General features: G+C 52.3%; 3 protein-coding genes across 6 annotated transcripts in view; 2 read left to right on the top strand and 1 right to left on the bottom strand.

Annotated features, from left to right (window-relative positions):
* The first annotated feature begins 651 nt into the window (after window positions 1-651).
* Window positions 652-1,530, top strand: LOC113224468 (histone H2A.Z). The gene has a single exon (XM_026453629.2). The coding sequence runs from the start codon at window positions 769-771 to the stop codon at window positions 1,153-1,155; it is 387 nt and encodes a 128-aa protein (XP_026309414.1). The 5' UTR covers window positions 652-768; the 3' UTR covers window positions 1,156-1,530.
* A 2,124-nt stretch (window positions 1,531-3,654) lies between these two features.
* On the top strand, window positions 3,655-12,215 carry LOC113224466 (lysosomal acid glucosylceramidase-like). 3 transcript variants are annotated; one of them, XM_026453627.2, is made up of 11 exons: window positions 3,655-3,788; window positions 4,154-4,245; window positions 4,483-4,673; window positions 4,798-4,944; window positions 5,894-6,027; window positions 6,238-6,410; window positions 6,968-7,205; window positions 8,138-8,362; window positions 9,065-9,228; window positions 9,597-9,713; window positions 9,808-10,444. In XM_026453627.2, the coding sequence occupies exons 1-11, from the start codon at window positions 3,771-3,773 to the stop codon at window positions 9,911-9,913; spliced, it is 1,605 nt and encodes a 534-aa protein (XP_026309412.1). In that variant the 5' UTR covers window positions 3,655-3,770; the 3' UTR covers window positions 9,914-10,444. The 3 variants fall into 3 exon arrangements, 1 of the variants encoding a protein (XP_026309412.1); XR_004228812.1 differs by lacking the exons at window positions 3,655-3,788; window positions 4,154-4,245; window positions 4,483-4,673 and adding exons at window positions 10,594-10,805; window positions 11,467-12,215 and having other exon boundaries at window positions 9,808-10,004; XR_003309194.2 differs by lacking the exons at window positions 3,655-3,788; window positions 4,154-4,245; window positions 4,483-4,673 and adding an exon at window positions 10,594-10,884 and having other exon boundaries at window positions 9,808-10,004.
* LOC113224465 (metaxin-1) overlaps window positions 10,446-12,996 on the bottom strand; it is a 10,128-nt gene continuing 7,577 nt past the window's right edge. For both annotated transcript variants that reach the window (XM_026453625.2, XM_026453626.2), the window contains exons 4-8: window positions 12,048-12,140; window positions 11,701-11,883; window positions 11,498-11,574; window positions 10,878-11,032; window positions 10,446-10,785 (exon numbers count right to left, since the gene is read on the bottom strand). In XM_026453625.2, the coding sequence (XP_026309410.1) occupies window positions 10,571-10,785; window positions 10,878-11,032; window positions 11,498-11,574; window positions 11,701-11,883; window positions 12,048-12,140 (723 nt within the window). In that variant the 3' untranslated portion in view covers window positions 10,446-10,570. The remainder of the gene's footprint in view (window positions 10,786-10,877; window positions 11,033-11,497; window positions 11,575-11,700; window positions 11,884-12,047; window positions 12,141-12,996) is intronic.

Genomic DNA, 12,996 nt, shown 5'->3' with positions numbered 1-12,996 from the left:
TAGTCCCAGCTACTCAGGAGGCTGAGGCAAGAGAATGGCGTGAACCCAGGAGGCAGAGCTTGCAGTGAGCTGAGATCCCGCCACTGCACTCCAACCTGGGCAACAGAGCGAGACTCTGTCTCAAAAAAAAAAAAAAGGTTGCTCAGTACCTGGCCAAAACAGAAGAGGCTCACTCACTGTACACAGAGGGAAAGAGGAAGGAGACGGTTTAACTTCTAAACTCACTAAAGCAGGAAAGGCAAATGTGGAATGTGCTCAGGAAATATCTGTGAGATGAATGAATTTGAGGGAAGTAAGGTACTAGATAATTACCTGCCCTACCCAGAACAAATCCTGTGCAATGTTTCCTTGAAAAGCAGGAAGTCAAGCTGGGCGCTGTGGCTCATGCCTGTAATCCCAGCCCTTTGGGAGGCCAAGGCATGCGAATCACCTGAGGTCAGGAGGTTGAGACCAGCCTGGCTAACATGGTGAAACCCCGTCTCTACTAAAAATACAAAAATTAGCCAGGCATGGTGGTGCGTGCCTGTAGTCCCAACTACTTGGGAGGCTGAGGCAGGAGAATTGCTTGAACCCAGGAGGCAGAGGTTGCAGTGAGCTGAGACAGCCACTGCACTCCAGACTGGGTAACAGAGTGAGACTTCATCTCAAAAAAAAAAAAAAAAGGCAGTTTGAATCGCGGTGCGACGAAGGAGTAGGTGGTGGGATCTCACCGTGGGTCCGATTAGCCTTTTCTCTGCCTTGCTTGCTTGAGCTTCAGCAGAATTCGAAATGGCTGGCGGTAAGGCTGGAAAGGACTCCGGAAAGGCCAAGACAAAGGCGGTTTCCCGCTCGCAGAGAGCCGGCTTGCAGTTCCCAGTGGGCCGTATTCATCGACACCTGAAATCTAGGACGACCAGTCATGGACGTGTGGGCGCGACTGCCGCTGTGTACAGCGCAGCCATCCTGGAGTACCTCACCGCAGAGGTACTTGAACTGGCAGGAAATGCATCAAAAGACTTAAAGGTAAAGCGTATTACCCCTCGTCACTTGCAACTTGCTATTCGTGGAGATGAAGAATTGGATTCGCTTATCAAGGCTACAATTGCTGGTGGTGGTGTCATTCCACACATCCACAAATCTCTGATTGGGAAGAAAGGACAACAGAAGACTGTCTAAAGGATGCCTGGATTCCTTGTTATCTCAGGACTCTAAATACTCTTAACAGCTGTCCAGTGTTGGTGATTCCAGTGGACTGTATCTCTGTGAAAAACACAATTTTGCCTTTTTGTAATTCTATTTGAGCAAGTTGGAAGTTTAATTAGCTTTCCAACCAACCAAATTTCTGCATTCGAGTCTTAACCATATTTAAGTGTTACTGTGGCTTCAAAGAAGCTATTGATTCTGAAGTAGTGGGTTTTGATTGAGTTGACTGTTTTTAAAAAACTGTTTGGATTTTAATTGTGATGCAGAAGTTATAGTAACAAACATTTGGTTTTGTACAGACATTATTTCCACTCTGGTGGATAAGCTCAATAAAGGTCATATCCCAAACTAAAAAAAAAAAAAAAAGAAAAAGAAAGAAAAGCAGGAAGTCTGGAAGAGGTGGATACTGATAGTGAAGCAACTAGTTCAGTTCTACAACTTGACAGCCACACCTGTGCCAGGCTGTCTACAAGGATATTTAGAATGAGTAAGACATTCCTTCAAGGAACTCCAGGAACATAGGCCTAACATGTTGCAATGTTTAGTGTCAAGCAGTGCACTAGAGACACATTATCACACTCAAACCTCACAACAATTCTCTGAGGTAGGAGTTATCACTCCCCTTTTATAGATGAAACAGAGGCTTAGAGTGCTTGATTTATTGAAGGTCAAACAGCCAGTAAATGGTGTAGCCAGGATTCCAACCTTGCCATCTCACTGAGACTGTACTTAATTACTGGAGGGACCGGGTGTGGTGGCTCATGCTGTAATCCCAGCACCTTAGGAGGCTGAGGCTGGTGGATCACCTGAGGTCAGGGATTCAAGACCAGCCTGGCCAACATGGTGAAACCCCATCTCTACTAAAAATACAAACATTAGCTGGGCATGGTGGTGGGCTCCTGTAATCCCAGCTACTCAGGAGGCTGAGGCAGGGCAATTGCTTGAATCAGGGAGGCTGAGGCAGGGCCATTGCTTGAATCAGGGAGGTGGAGGTTGCAGTGAGCCGAGATCACACTGCACTCCAGCCTGGGCAACAGGGCAAGACTCGGTCTCAAAACCAAAAAAAAAAGAAAAATTACTCGAGGAACCTAGAAGAAGAAATGATCAATTTTGCTTGGGGGTGTATCTAGAAAGACTTCACTGAGGTCATTTAAAGAACAAAAAGGATGGCTGGGTTCCAGCGCAGTGGCTCATGCCTGTAATCCTAGCACTTTCGAATACCAGGGCAGGCAGATCACCTGCGGTCCAGAGTTCGAGACCAGCCTGGTCAACATAGTGAAACCCCGTCGCTACTAAAAATAAAAAAATTAGCCGAGCATGGTGGCAGGCACCTGTAATCCCAGCTACTTGGGAGGCTGAGGCAGGAGAATCACTCGAACCCAGGAGGCGGAGGTTGCAGTGAGCCGAGATCACGCCACCGCACTCTAGCCTGGGCAGCAGAGCGAGACTCTACCTCAAAAAACAACAAGAACAAAAAAATACAAACAGCAAACAAGTGTTCCCAGGTGCCTACCAAGTGGTCAGGCACTGCACTTACCTCACTGACTGCAGTAACCACCCTTTGAGGTTGTGGCATTGCCTCCATTTTCCAGGCAAGGAAATAGACTGAGAGCTGGGGTTAGTCAGGTCATGACTGCATGTGCCACTCCCGCGAAATCTCATTTGATGTGGTTCGTGAGGCCACGGCACGGACAACTTCCTCCTTGTGTCCACTGAGGATACGGCTTTGTACAACACTTTCTGGTTTCTGAACTACTTACAAACCTCCCTGTCCTGTGAGAAAGGAAGAACAGTTATTACCATCTGCATCTGATGATGAAACAAAGGACGCTGCAGAGGAGCAGCACTAACCACTCCTTCCCTCCAGTCCTGTCATCCCACTGCCGGTGTCCCACCCTCCTTGCACCCTGCACTTGACCAGCTAATAAGCCCCCTCACTTTTTCCTCTGTGAAGCCACCCTAGATAATTCCCCACCCACGAATGGTCCCTCCTCATCTCAGAGAGCTCTCCATGCACACCTGTTACCGTTTCTGTCTTTATCTGTAAATATCTGTGTCTGACTTCCATGCCTCACACGCCTCTATAGGGCAAAGACTGTGTCTTAAACATCTCGGTATTGTCAGTATTTTGCACAGTGAATTTTTTTTTTTTTTAATCATATCAGCTTTATTTGTACCTTTTTTGACATTTCTATCAAAAAAGCAGTGTGCCTGCTGTGGTTCCCATTCTCTGGGATTTAGAAGCCTCTACCTCATTCTCCACCCAAATCTGTGTTCTAGGCTCTTCCTAAAGTTGTCACCCATACATGCCCTCCAGAGTTTTATAGTGCATATAATCTGTAACAGATGGGAGGAAGCCAATTGCCCTTTAGAAATATGCCTGCAATTGCCTCACTTCCTGTGTCATGTGACACTCCCAGTCATCACATGACCCATCCATGTCAGGAAGCCGGAATTACTTGCAGGGCTGACCTAGTGCCTATAGCTACGGCAGGTACCTGCATCCTTGTTTTTGTTTAGCGGATCCTCTATCCTTCAGAGACTCTGGAACCCCTGTGGTCTTCTCCTCATCCAATGACCCTGAGGTGATGGAGTTTTCCAGAGAGGTAAGAGAGAGCTCCCAATCAGCACTGTCACAGTGCTTCTGGAATCCTGGCACTGGAATTCAGTGAATGACAGACTGTCTTTGAATCCAGGGCCATCGTGGCTCTTTGAGCAAGGCACAGATGGAGGGAGGGGTCGAAGTTGAAATGGGTGGGAAGAGTGGTGGGGAGCGTCCTGATTTGGAGTGGGCAGAGAGTTGTCATCAGAAAGGTTGCAGGGAGAGCTGCACCCAGGTGTCTATGGGCCTTGTCCTAATGAATGTGGGAGATTAGGCCATGGGCACCCAAAGGCAGCTAAACTCTGCCCAGGAGAGAAGTTGAGGGGGGAGAGGGGCTTGCTTTTCAGCCACTCCTCATTCTGTCCTCAGGAATGTCCCAAGCCTTCGGGTAGGGTAAGCATCATGGCCGCCAGCTTCACAGGATTGCTTCTACTTCAGGCAGTGTCATGGGCATCAGGTAGGTGAGTCAAGGCGGTGGTGAAGTAGCACAGAGGCTCCCTTCTGCCTCGTAGTCCTTTGGTAGCCTTCCAGTACTCTGGTGGTAGACTTTTAATAGGTGCTCAATAAATCCTTTTTAGTGACTGAGACCAACTTTGGGGTGAGGAGTTTTGAAATCATATTCTTTCTCTCCGAGCAGCTGTGTCCGTTCTCCACATCCTCATCAGACCTCACCTCTGCTTGGGCTCCCTCCCTCCCAGGTGGCGCCCCTGCATCCCTAAAAGCTTCAGCTACAACTTGGTGGTCTGTGTCTGCAATGCCACATACTGTGACTCTCTTGATCCCCTGACCTTTCCTGCCCTCGGTACCTTCAGCCGCTATGAGACTACACGCAGTGGGCGACGGATGAAGCTGAGTACGGGGACCATCCAGGCCAATCGCACAGGCACAGGTAACCATTACACCCTTCACCCCCCAGGCCAGGCTGGGTCCTCTTAGAGGTAAACGGTGTCAGTGATCATCAAGGAATTCCCCCCCTGGGCACTGAGACCCTTATTCCCTGTGGATGTCCTCAGGCCTGCTACTGACCCTGCAGCCAGAACAGAAGTTCCAGAAAGTGAAGGGATTTGGAGGGGCCATGACAGATGCTGCTGCTCTCAACATCCTTGCCCTGTCACCCCCTGCCCAAAATTTGCTACTTAAATCGTACTTCTCTGAAGAAGGTGAGGAGGAAGGGGACAAGATGACATAGCGCCATTGACACTTTTTGTTTTTTTATTTTTTAATTTTTTTGAGACAGAATCTCACTCTGCTCACTCTGTCGCCGAGACAGGAGTGCAGAGGGCATGATCTCCACCCACAGCAACCTCTGCCTCCCAGGCTATAGTGATTCTCCTGCCTCAGCCTCCTGAGTAGCTGGAATTATAGGCATGCGCCACTACCACCTGGCTAATTTTTGTATTTTTAGTAGAGACAGGGTTTCATCATGTTGACTAGGCTAGGCTTAAACTCCTGACCTCAAATGATCCACCTGCCTTAGCCTCCCAAAATGCTGGGATTACAGGTGTGAGCCACCGAGCCCAGCCAACATGTTTCTCTTTTTTTTTTTGAGGAGTCTCGCACTGTCGCCCAGGCTGGAGTGCAGTGGCACAATCTCGGCTCACTGAACCTCCACCTCCTGGGTTCAAGTGATTCTCCTGTCTCAGCCTTCCGAGTACCTGGGATTACAGGTGCCTGCCACCATGCCCGGCTCATTTTCTGTATTTTTAGTAGAGATGGGGTTTCACTATGTTGGCCAGGATGATAGCGAACTCCTGACCTTGTGATCTGCCCGCCTCAGCCTCCCAAAGTGCTGGGATTACAGGCATGAGCCACCAACACTTTTCTTTGCCCTTTCTTTGGACCCTGACTTCTGCCCATCCCTGACATTTGGTTCCTGTTTTAATGCCCTCTGAAATAAGATTTCCCTGCTTATCATCTGCTAACTATTATGGACTCAGGCTCAGAAAGGCCTGTGCTTCACCCAGGTGCCAGCCTCCACAGGTTCCAACCCAGGAGCCCAAGTTCCCTTTGGCCCTGACTCAGACACTATTAGGACTGACAAGTGATAAGCAGAGTCCTGTACTTTCCTATTGACTTAGACTACCATATCTTGATCATCCTTTTCTGTAGGAATCGGATATAACATCATCCGCGTACCCATGGCCAGCTGTGACTTCTCCATCCGCACCTACACATATGCAGACACCCCTGATGATTTCCAGTTGCACAACTTCAGCCTCCCAGAGGAAGATACCAAGCTCAAGGTAGGCATTCTAGCTTTTTCAGGCTCTGATGGCCCTGATGTCTGGGGGTTGAGAAGCTGTACGGTAGGTCTGCTTGTAGAGATGTTTTGTCCCCTGCTATTTTGTCCCCGGGGTGGGAGGGTGGGGGCTGATGGCTGAACCAGATGCACTGGTTGGGCTAGTATGTGTTCCAACTCTGGGTGCTTCTCTCTTCACTACCTTTGTCTTTAGATACCCCTGATTCACCGAGCCCTGCAATTGGCCCAGCGTCCCGTTTCACTCCTTGCCAGCCCCTGGACATCACCCACTTGGCTCAAGACCAATGGAGCGGTGAATGGGAAGGGGTCACTCAAGGGACAGCCCGGAGACATCTACCACCAGACCTGGGCCAGATACTTTGTGAAGTAAGGGATCAGCAAGGCTGTGGGATCAGGACTGGCCTCCCCTTTGGCCACGCTGATCTATGTCCCGACCCTCAACCTAGTTCCACTTTCAGATCTGCCTCTCCTCAGCTCACCTTTCTACCTTCTGGGCCTTTCAGACTTGGGCCTGTCAATCTTGCCCACTCCATCAGGCTTCCTGTTCTCTCAGTCTGGCCCACTTTCTTTTTCTTCTTTTTTTTTTTTTGAGAAGGAGTCTCTCTCTCTGTCACCCAGGCTGGAGTGCCGTGGCGCCATCTTCGCTCACTGTAACCTCTGCCTCTCGAGTTCAAGTGATTCTCCTGCCTCAGCCTTCCAAGTAGCTGGGATTATAGGTGCCTGCCACCATGCCCAGCTAATTTTTCTGTTTTTAGTAGAGACGGGGTTTCCCCAGGTTGGGTAGGCTGTTCTCTAACTCCTGACCTCAAGTGATCTACCTGCCTCAGCCTCCCAAAGTGCTGGGATTACAGGCGTGAGCCAACACACCCAGCTGGTCTGCTCCACCTTCTTGGCTGGATCACTCATGACCTTTCTCTTGCCAGGTTCCTGGATGCCTATGCAGAGCACAAGTTACAGTTCTGGGCAGTGACAGCTGAAAATGAGCCTTCTGCTGGGCTATTGAGTGGATACCCCTTCCAGTGCCTGGGCTTCACCCCTGAACATCAGCGAGACTTCATTGCCCGTGACCTAGGTCCTACCCTCGCCAACAGTACTCACCACAATGTCCGCCTGCTCATGCTGGATGACCAACGCTTGCTGCTGCCCCACTGGGCAAAGGTGGTAAGGCCCAGACCTGCATGGTGCTCCAGTGACCTTCAAATCTAGCCTCCAAATGACTGGCTCCCAAACTTAGAGCAATTTCTCTACCCAACTGTGGATTCCTAGAGCACCATTTCCCTGGGCCTCCAGGGCGCCATGGATCCCACAGTTATCACTTTAAACCTTTCTAGGGGCCAGACGAGGTGGCTCACTCATGTAACCCCAGCACTTTGGGAGGCCGAGGTGGGCGGATCACCTGAGGTCAGGAGTTTAAGACCAGCCTGGCCAACGTGTTGAAACCCTGTCTCTACTAAAATAAAAAAAAAAAAATTATCTGGGCATGATGGTGGGTACCTGTAATCCCAGCTACTTGGGGGGCTGAGAAGGGAGAATCAGTTGAACCCGGGAGATGGTGGTTGCGGTGAGATGAGATCGTGCCACTGCACTCCAGTCCGGCGACTGAGTGAGAATGCATCTCAAAAAAAAAAAAAAAACCTCTCTCTAGGCTTGGGGCGGTGGTTCATATCTGTAATCTCAGCACTATGGGAGGCCAAGGTGGGTGGATCACTTGAACCTAAGAAATTCAAGACCAGCCTGGGAAACATGGTGAAATCCCATCTCTACAAAAAAAACAAAAACTATATGTGTATACACACACACACACACACAAATTAGCTGGGTGTGGCACCCGTGTAGTCCCAGCTACTCACGAGGCTAACGCAGGAGGATCAATTGACCCTAGGAAGTCAAGGCTGCAGGGAGCTATGATTGTGCCACTGTACTCCAGCCTGAGTGATGGAGTTATATCCTGTCTCAAAAACAAAAAAAAATATCTCCCCAAACCTCTCTAGTTGCATTCTTCCCATCACCCATTGCCAGGATTCCTATAAGAGGAATTGGAAGTTCCAGAAGCCTGTGTGCAAGGTCCAGGGTCACTTGCTCTTCCTTTGCAGGTACTGACAGACCCAGAGGCAGCTAAGTATGTTCATGGCATTGCTGTACATTGGTACCTGGACTTTCTGGCTCCAGCCAAAGCCACCCTAGGGGAGACACACCGCCTGTTCCCCAACACCATGCTCTTTGCCTCAGAGGCCTGTGTGGGCTCCAAGTTCTGGGAGCAGAGTGTGCGGCTAGGCTCCTGGGATCGAGGGATGCAGTACAGCCACAGCATCATCACGGTAAGCCACCCCAGTCTGCCTTCCTGCAAAGCAGACCTCAGACCCCTTAGTAGTCTCACGAAAGACTGACAGACCTTTCCTGTCCAGCTTCCCCCAGCTAGCCTGCCCTTTTGGGCAACTGGGGAACCATGATTCCCCATCTTGCCTTTCCTTCACAGGACTGCACACCTCATTGCACTTTTTCTTTTTTTTTTGAGACAAAGTTTGGCTCTGTCGCCCAGGCTGGAGTGCAGTGGCATGATCTCGGCTCACTGCAAGCTCCGCCACCCGGGTTCACGTCATTCTCCTGCCTCAGCTTCCCAAGTAGCTGGGACTGCAGGTGCCTGCCACCACGACCAGCTAATTTTTTTGTATTTTTAGTAAAGACGGGGTTTCACCGTGTTAACCAGGATGGTCTCGATCTCCTGACCTTGTGATCCGCCCACCTCAGCCTCCCAAAGCACTGGGATTACAGGCATGAGGCACCACGCCCGGCTCATAGCCCCTTTTGCAACTACTGATGCACTTGCACCTGCCTCAGACTTCTCAGCTCCCCTTGAGATGCCTCAATCTTCACACCCCCAACTCCTTAGAGGCTAAGGAATGTGCCCCTCACAGGGCTGAGCTACCCACAGCCACTTCTCCCTCATGTGACCCTTACCTACAGTCTCTGGGAGCCCCCAGTGTTGAGCCTTTGTCTCTTTGCCTTTGTCCTTACCCCAGAACCTCCTGTACCATGTGGTCGGCTGGACCGACTGGAACCTCGCCCTGAACCCCGAAGGAGGACCCAACTGGGTGCGTAATTTTGTCGACAGTCCCGTCATTGTAGACATCACCAAGGACACGTTTTACAAACAGCCCATGTTCTACCACCTTGGTCACTTCAGGTGAGTGGAGGGCGGGCACCCCCATTCCATACCAGGCTTATCATCTCCTACATCAGATGGCTTACATCACTCTACACCATGAGGGAGCAGGAAGGTGTTTAGGGTGGACCTCGGGAGAGGCACACCCATCCCCTTTTGCACCATGGAGGCAGGAAGTGACTAGGTAGCAACAGACAACCCCAATGCCTGAGGCTGGACTGTGATGTAGAAAAGCAGGGTCAGTGCCCAGCAGCATGGCTCCAGGTCTAGAGACCCAGGGCAGAGCTTCTGCAGGAGTCATGAGGTGGGTATATGGGTGGGTGACTTCTTAGATGAGGGTTTCATGGGCGGTACCCCGACGGACTCTGACCATCTGTTCCCACATTCAGCAAGTTCATTCCTGAGGGCTCCCAGAGAGTGGGGCTGGTTGCCAGTCAGAAGAACGACCTGGACACAGTGGCACTGATGCATCCCGATGGCTCTGCCGTTGTGGTCGTGCTAAACCGGTGAGGGCAATAGTGGGGTCTGGGAAGTGGGCTGAAGACAGGGTCGGGGGCCTTGGCAGGATCACACTCTTAGCTTCTCCTCCCCACTCCCTAGCTCCTCTAAGGATGTGCCTCTTACCATCAAGGATCCTGCCGTGGGCTTCCTGGAGACGATCTCACCTGGCTACTCCATTCACACCTACCTGTGGTGTCGCCAGTGATGGAGTGGATACTCAAGCTCAGCCTGAGCATTAAAGGGACAGAGTCAGCTCACACGCTGTCTGTGGCTAAAGAGGGCACAGCAGGGCCAGGGTGAGCTTACAGCGACATAAGCCCAAGGGCAGTGGTTTGGGTGATTCACTTTCCCCTCTAGGTGGTGCCAGGGGCTGGAGGCCCCTAGAAAAAGATCAGTAAGCCCCAGTGTCCCCCCAGCCCCCATGCTTATGTGAACGTGCACTGTGTGCTGCTTGCTTTGGAAACTGGACCTGGGCCCAGGCCTAGGGTGAGCTCACTGTCGTACAAACACAAGATGAAGGGTGAGGGTAAGGAAAAGAAGAGACTAGGAAAGCTGGGCCCAAAACTGGAGACTGTTTGTCTTTCCTGGAGATGCAGAACTGGGCCCGTGGAGCAGCAGTGTCAGCATCAGGGCGGAAGCCTTAAAGCAGCAGCAGGTGTGCCCAGGCACCCAGATGGTTCCTGTGGGACTAACCAGGAAAAATGGCAGCTCTTAAAGGAGAAAATGTTTGAGCCCAGTCAGTGTGAGTGGCTTTATTCTGGGGGGCAGCACCCCGTGTCCGGCTGTACCAGCAAAGAGGAGGCACGGGGGCCTCTGGAATGCACGAGAGTAGAAAAACCAGTCCTGGGAGCGTGAGGACAAATCATTCCTCTTCATCCTCCTCAGCCATGCCCAGGGCCCGGGTGCCTGGGGCCCGAGCAGGCGTTGCCCGCTGGATGGAGACAATGCCGCTGAGCAAGGCGTAGCCCACCATGGCTGCCAGTCCTGCCAGCACAGATAAGATCTGGTTCCGGCGCCGGTATGGCTCCTCCTCAGTCTCTGGGCCTGCTGGTGTCTGGCGTGGCGGTGGTACCTCAGCTGAGGGTCAAGGAAGGAAGGTGAGTTAGGGGAACTAGTTCTCGGATCCCTGCCCACTCTCCCCAGGGCTGCCCCTCCCATCTGCCCCTTACCTCCATCCCAGGGGAAGTAGAGACTGAGGATGTGGGTACAATAGGCACAGAGGTTGTGCAGCCCCCGCAGGTGGGCCTGCAGCTTCCCACTGGGCAGCTTTGCCTGCAGCAGCAGGGCCAAGTAGCTAAAGACGAAGGCGTCCAAGGAGGCAGGGCTGGAGCAGAGAGAGAAGGGTGGGATGGAGGAGAAGCACTGGGACAGAAGGGGTAAAGATGGAGCTGGAGGAAGAGTCAGCCCTTGAGGTGGGCTCTGGGCAGCAGGCGGCCATCAGGGAAGACAGGACACACAGTTCGAGACCTGGTACTGGGAGAGATCCCCAGGTGGCGCCAGCCTGGCCCTGAATAGGGCTCTATCCCAGGGCTGCATAAAGGGCACATTCAGTGCCCCACAGCTCTTCAGGCCCCTCCTGTGCCTGGCTGCCCTCCCACCCTACCCTTTTGTACCTCTGAGAAGGCTCTGGCCCCACACACAGGCCCACTGTCAGCAGGGCCAGTATCTGTCCCAAGGACCTCCTGTCCAGCGCCTGAGCCCACCCCAGCCCCAGCCCCAGCCCCAGCTGCTCCATCTGAACCTGTATCTTCTTCCAAGCCACCCATTACCCTCTTGGAGTCAGACTCACGCATCTCCAAAGAAGAACTTTTGAGAGCCCAGGCGCTGAGAGAGCAGGGTCAGACACTCTCGAGCCTCTCGGTACAGCTGTAGGGACGACACAGGTAGGCTTGCAGCTGCGGGAACAGTTCCACCTCCCCACCTAAGCATTCCCATTCCTGGCCAGCATCCTTAGGGCTCATCTCATACAACAGGCCCCGGTCTCAGAGCTACCTCCTTCTCCAGCTCTTCCTCATCCTCAGGCACGTGCTCCCCACTCAGCAGCTCTAGCCGTTCCATGTACTGCCGCTGCATGCGGCCAGGCAGGAAGAAGTTGAGGGGAAAGGGCATAGCCTCTGCATACCACTTCCGGGTCACTTCCACATAGTTCTTGGTGTCTATCCAGAAAGTATGTACCTGGATTGGGTAGGCAGGAAGAAACAGGCAGGTCTGAGCCAGTGCACCTGTCTGATTCAAGGTGGGCTCTGACCCCCATGCTGTCCTGAGTCTCTGGGTGGGTCTATGTGTGCCCAACCCCTCCCCTGCTAACCATGGATGCTGGGAGGTCTGGGCACACTCACCAGCACCGGGAGCAACTTCTCCTCCAGGAGAGACATGAAGGCCAGGGTGTCTGCCCCTTGCCGAGCTGACAGATCATAATCAGCATTGTACTTCTGTGGAGGAAATATCCATGGCGTGGACACTGGGGGGCTGCAGGGGCACTTCACCAGGGAAGAAGGAGTCCTGTCTGGTACCCCCCTCACTGCCCTCTGAGTGTAGTGGAGGTAGAGCAAGGAACTTTTCCTGCCAAGGTTCCCTTGCCTGGGCCCAGCCAGTAGCCTGTTGCTGTTGGCAAAAAGCCTGGGCCTTGGAGCCTGCTGGCCGTCAAGGTCCAGCGCCCAATGCGGGGAAGGAGGGAAGGCTCCGCCGCAAACTAGGAGCAGCTCCCAGAATTTCCATGGAAAGCTGGAAGGACGCCTGCTGACGGCAGCTTTCTAACGGTAACTTCCCCGACCCAGACACCACAAAGCTAGCACAGCGGAGCTCAGATGCAGGCTGGGACTTGGTCCATGCCTCAGGAACCAGGGAAAGCCATCCTCACACTCCCTGGATCCAGGGAACCCACGCCCAGGGCCCCCCAGCTGGTTCCCTCAGTGCCCAGCTCTTGCTATTTATTCCACTTCATTCCATGGCCCAGACACCACTACCACATACACATTCCACCCATACCCCCAGGTCTCAGCCTGCCCTACCTTCCCAGGCTCCAGTCCCTGCTCCTCAGCATCCCCCTCCACATCCTGAGTAAACTTTGTCCCCAGATAACCTCTTGAGCATGATCCTTAAATCTCCCTGAGCCTCAGTTTCTCCCGTGTGGAACGGGGGTAAGAATCTCTTTCTCTCAATGCCCCTGTGTTAGGAAATAATTTAGAATACTTTGGAAACTGGAAAAGCTCTGTTCACACCTAAGGAATCAGGGCAGTGGCCCTGGCCCTGCCAGGAACCTTGTCTTTTATCTGGATCCTCTCTTTT

This window comes from Piliocolobus tephrosceles, unplaced genomic scaffold, assembly GCF_002776525.5.
Source record: "Piliocolobus tephrosceles isolate RC106 unplaced genomic scaffold, ASM277652v3 unscaffolded_44883, whole genome shotgun sequence".
Classification (NCBI taxonomy): domain Eukaryota; kingdom Metazoa; phylum Chordata; class Mammalia; order Primates; family Cercopithecidae; genus Piliocolobus; species Piliocolobus tephrosceles.
The sequence above is the reverse complement of the archived record's forward strand: the minus strand, read 5'-3'. Positions and strand labels throughout refer to the sequence as shown.

What these genes read in the sequence shown, in the direction of transcription:
- LOC113224468 (XM_026453629.2), top strand. Translation starts at nt 769, where the DNA reads ATGGCTGGCGGTAAGGCTGGAAAGGACTCCGGAAAGGCCAAGACAAAG.
- LOC113224466 (XM_026453627.2), top strand. An exon ending in GGCCAATCGCACAGGCACAG is followed by an intron (nt 4,674 to 4,797) that starts GTAACCATTACA and finishes GGATGTCCTCAG; the next exon opens with GCCTGCTACTGACCCTGCAG. An exon ending in ACAGCCACAGCATCATCACG is followed by an intron (nt 8,363 to 9,064) that starts GTAAGCCACCCC and finishes TCCTTACCCCAG; the next exon opens with AACCTCCTGTACCATGTGGT.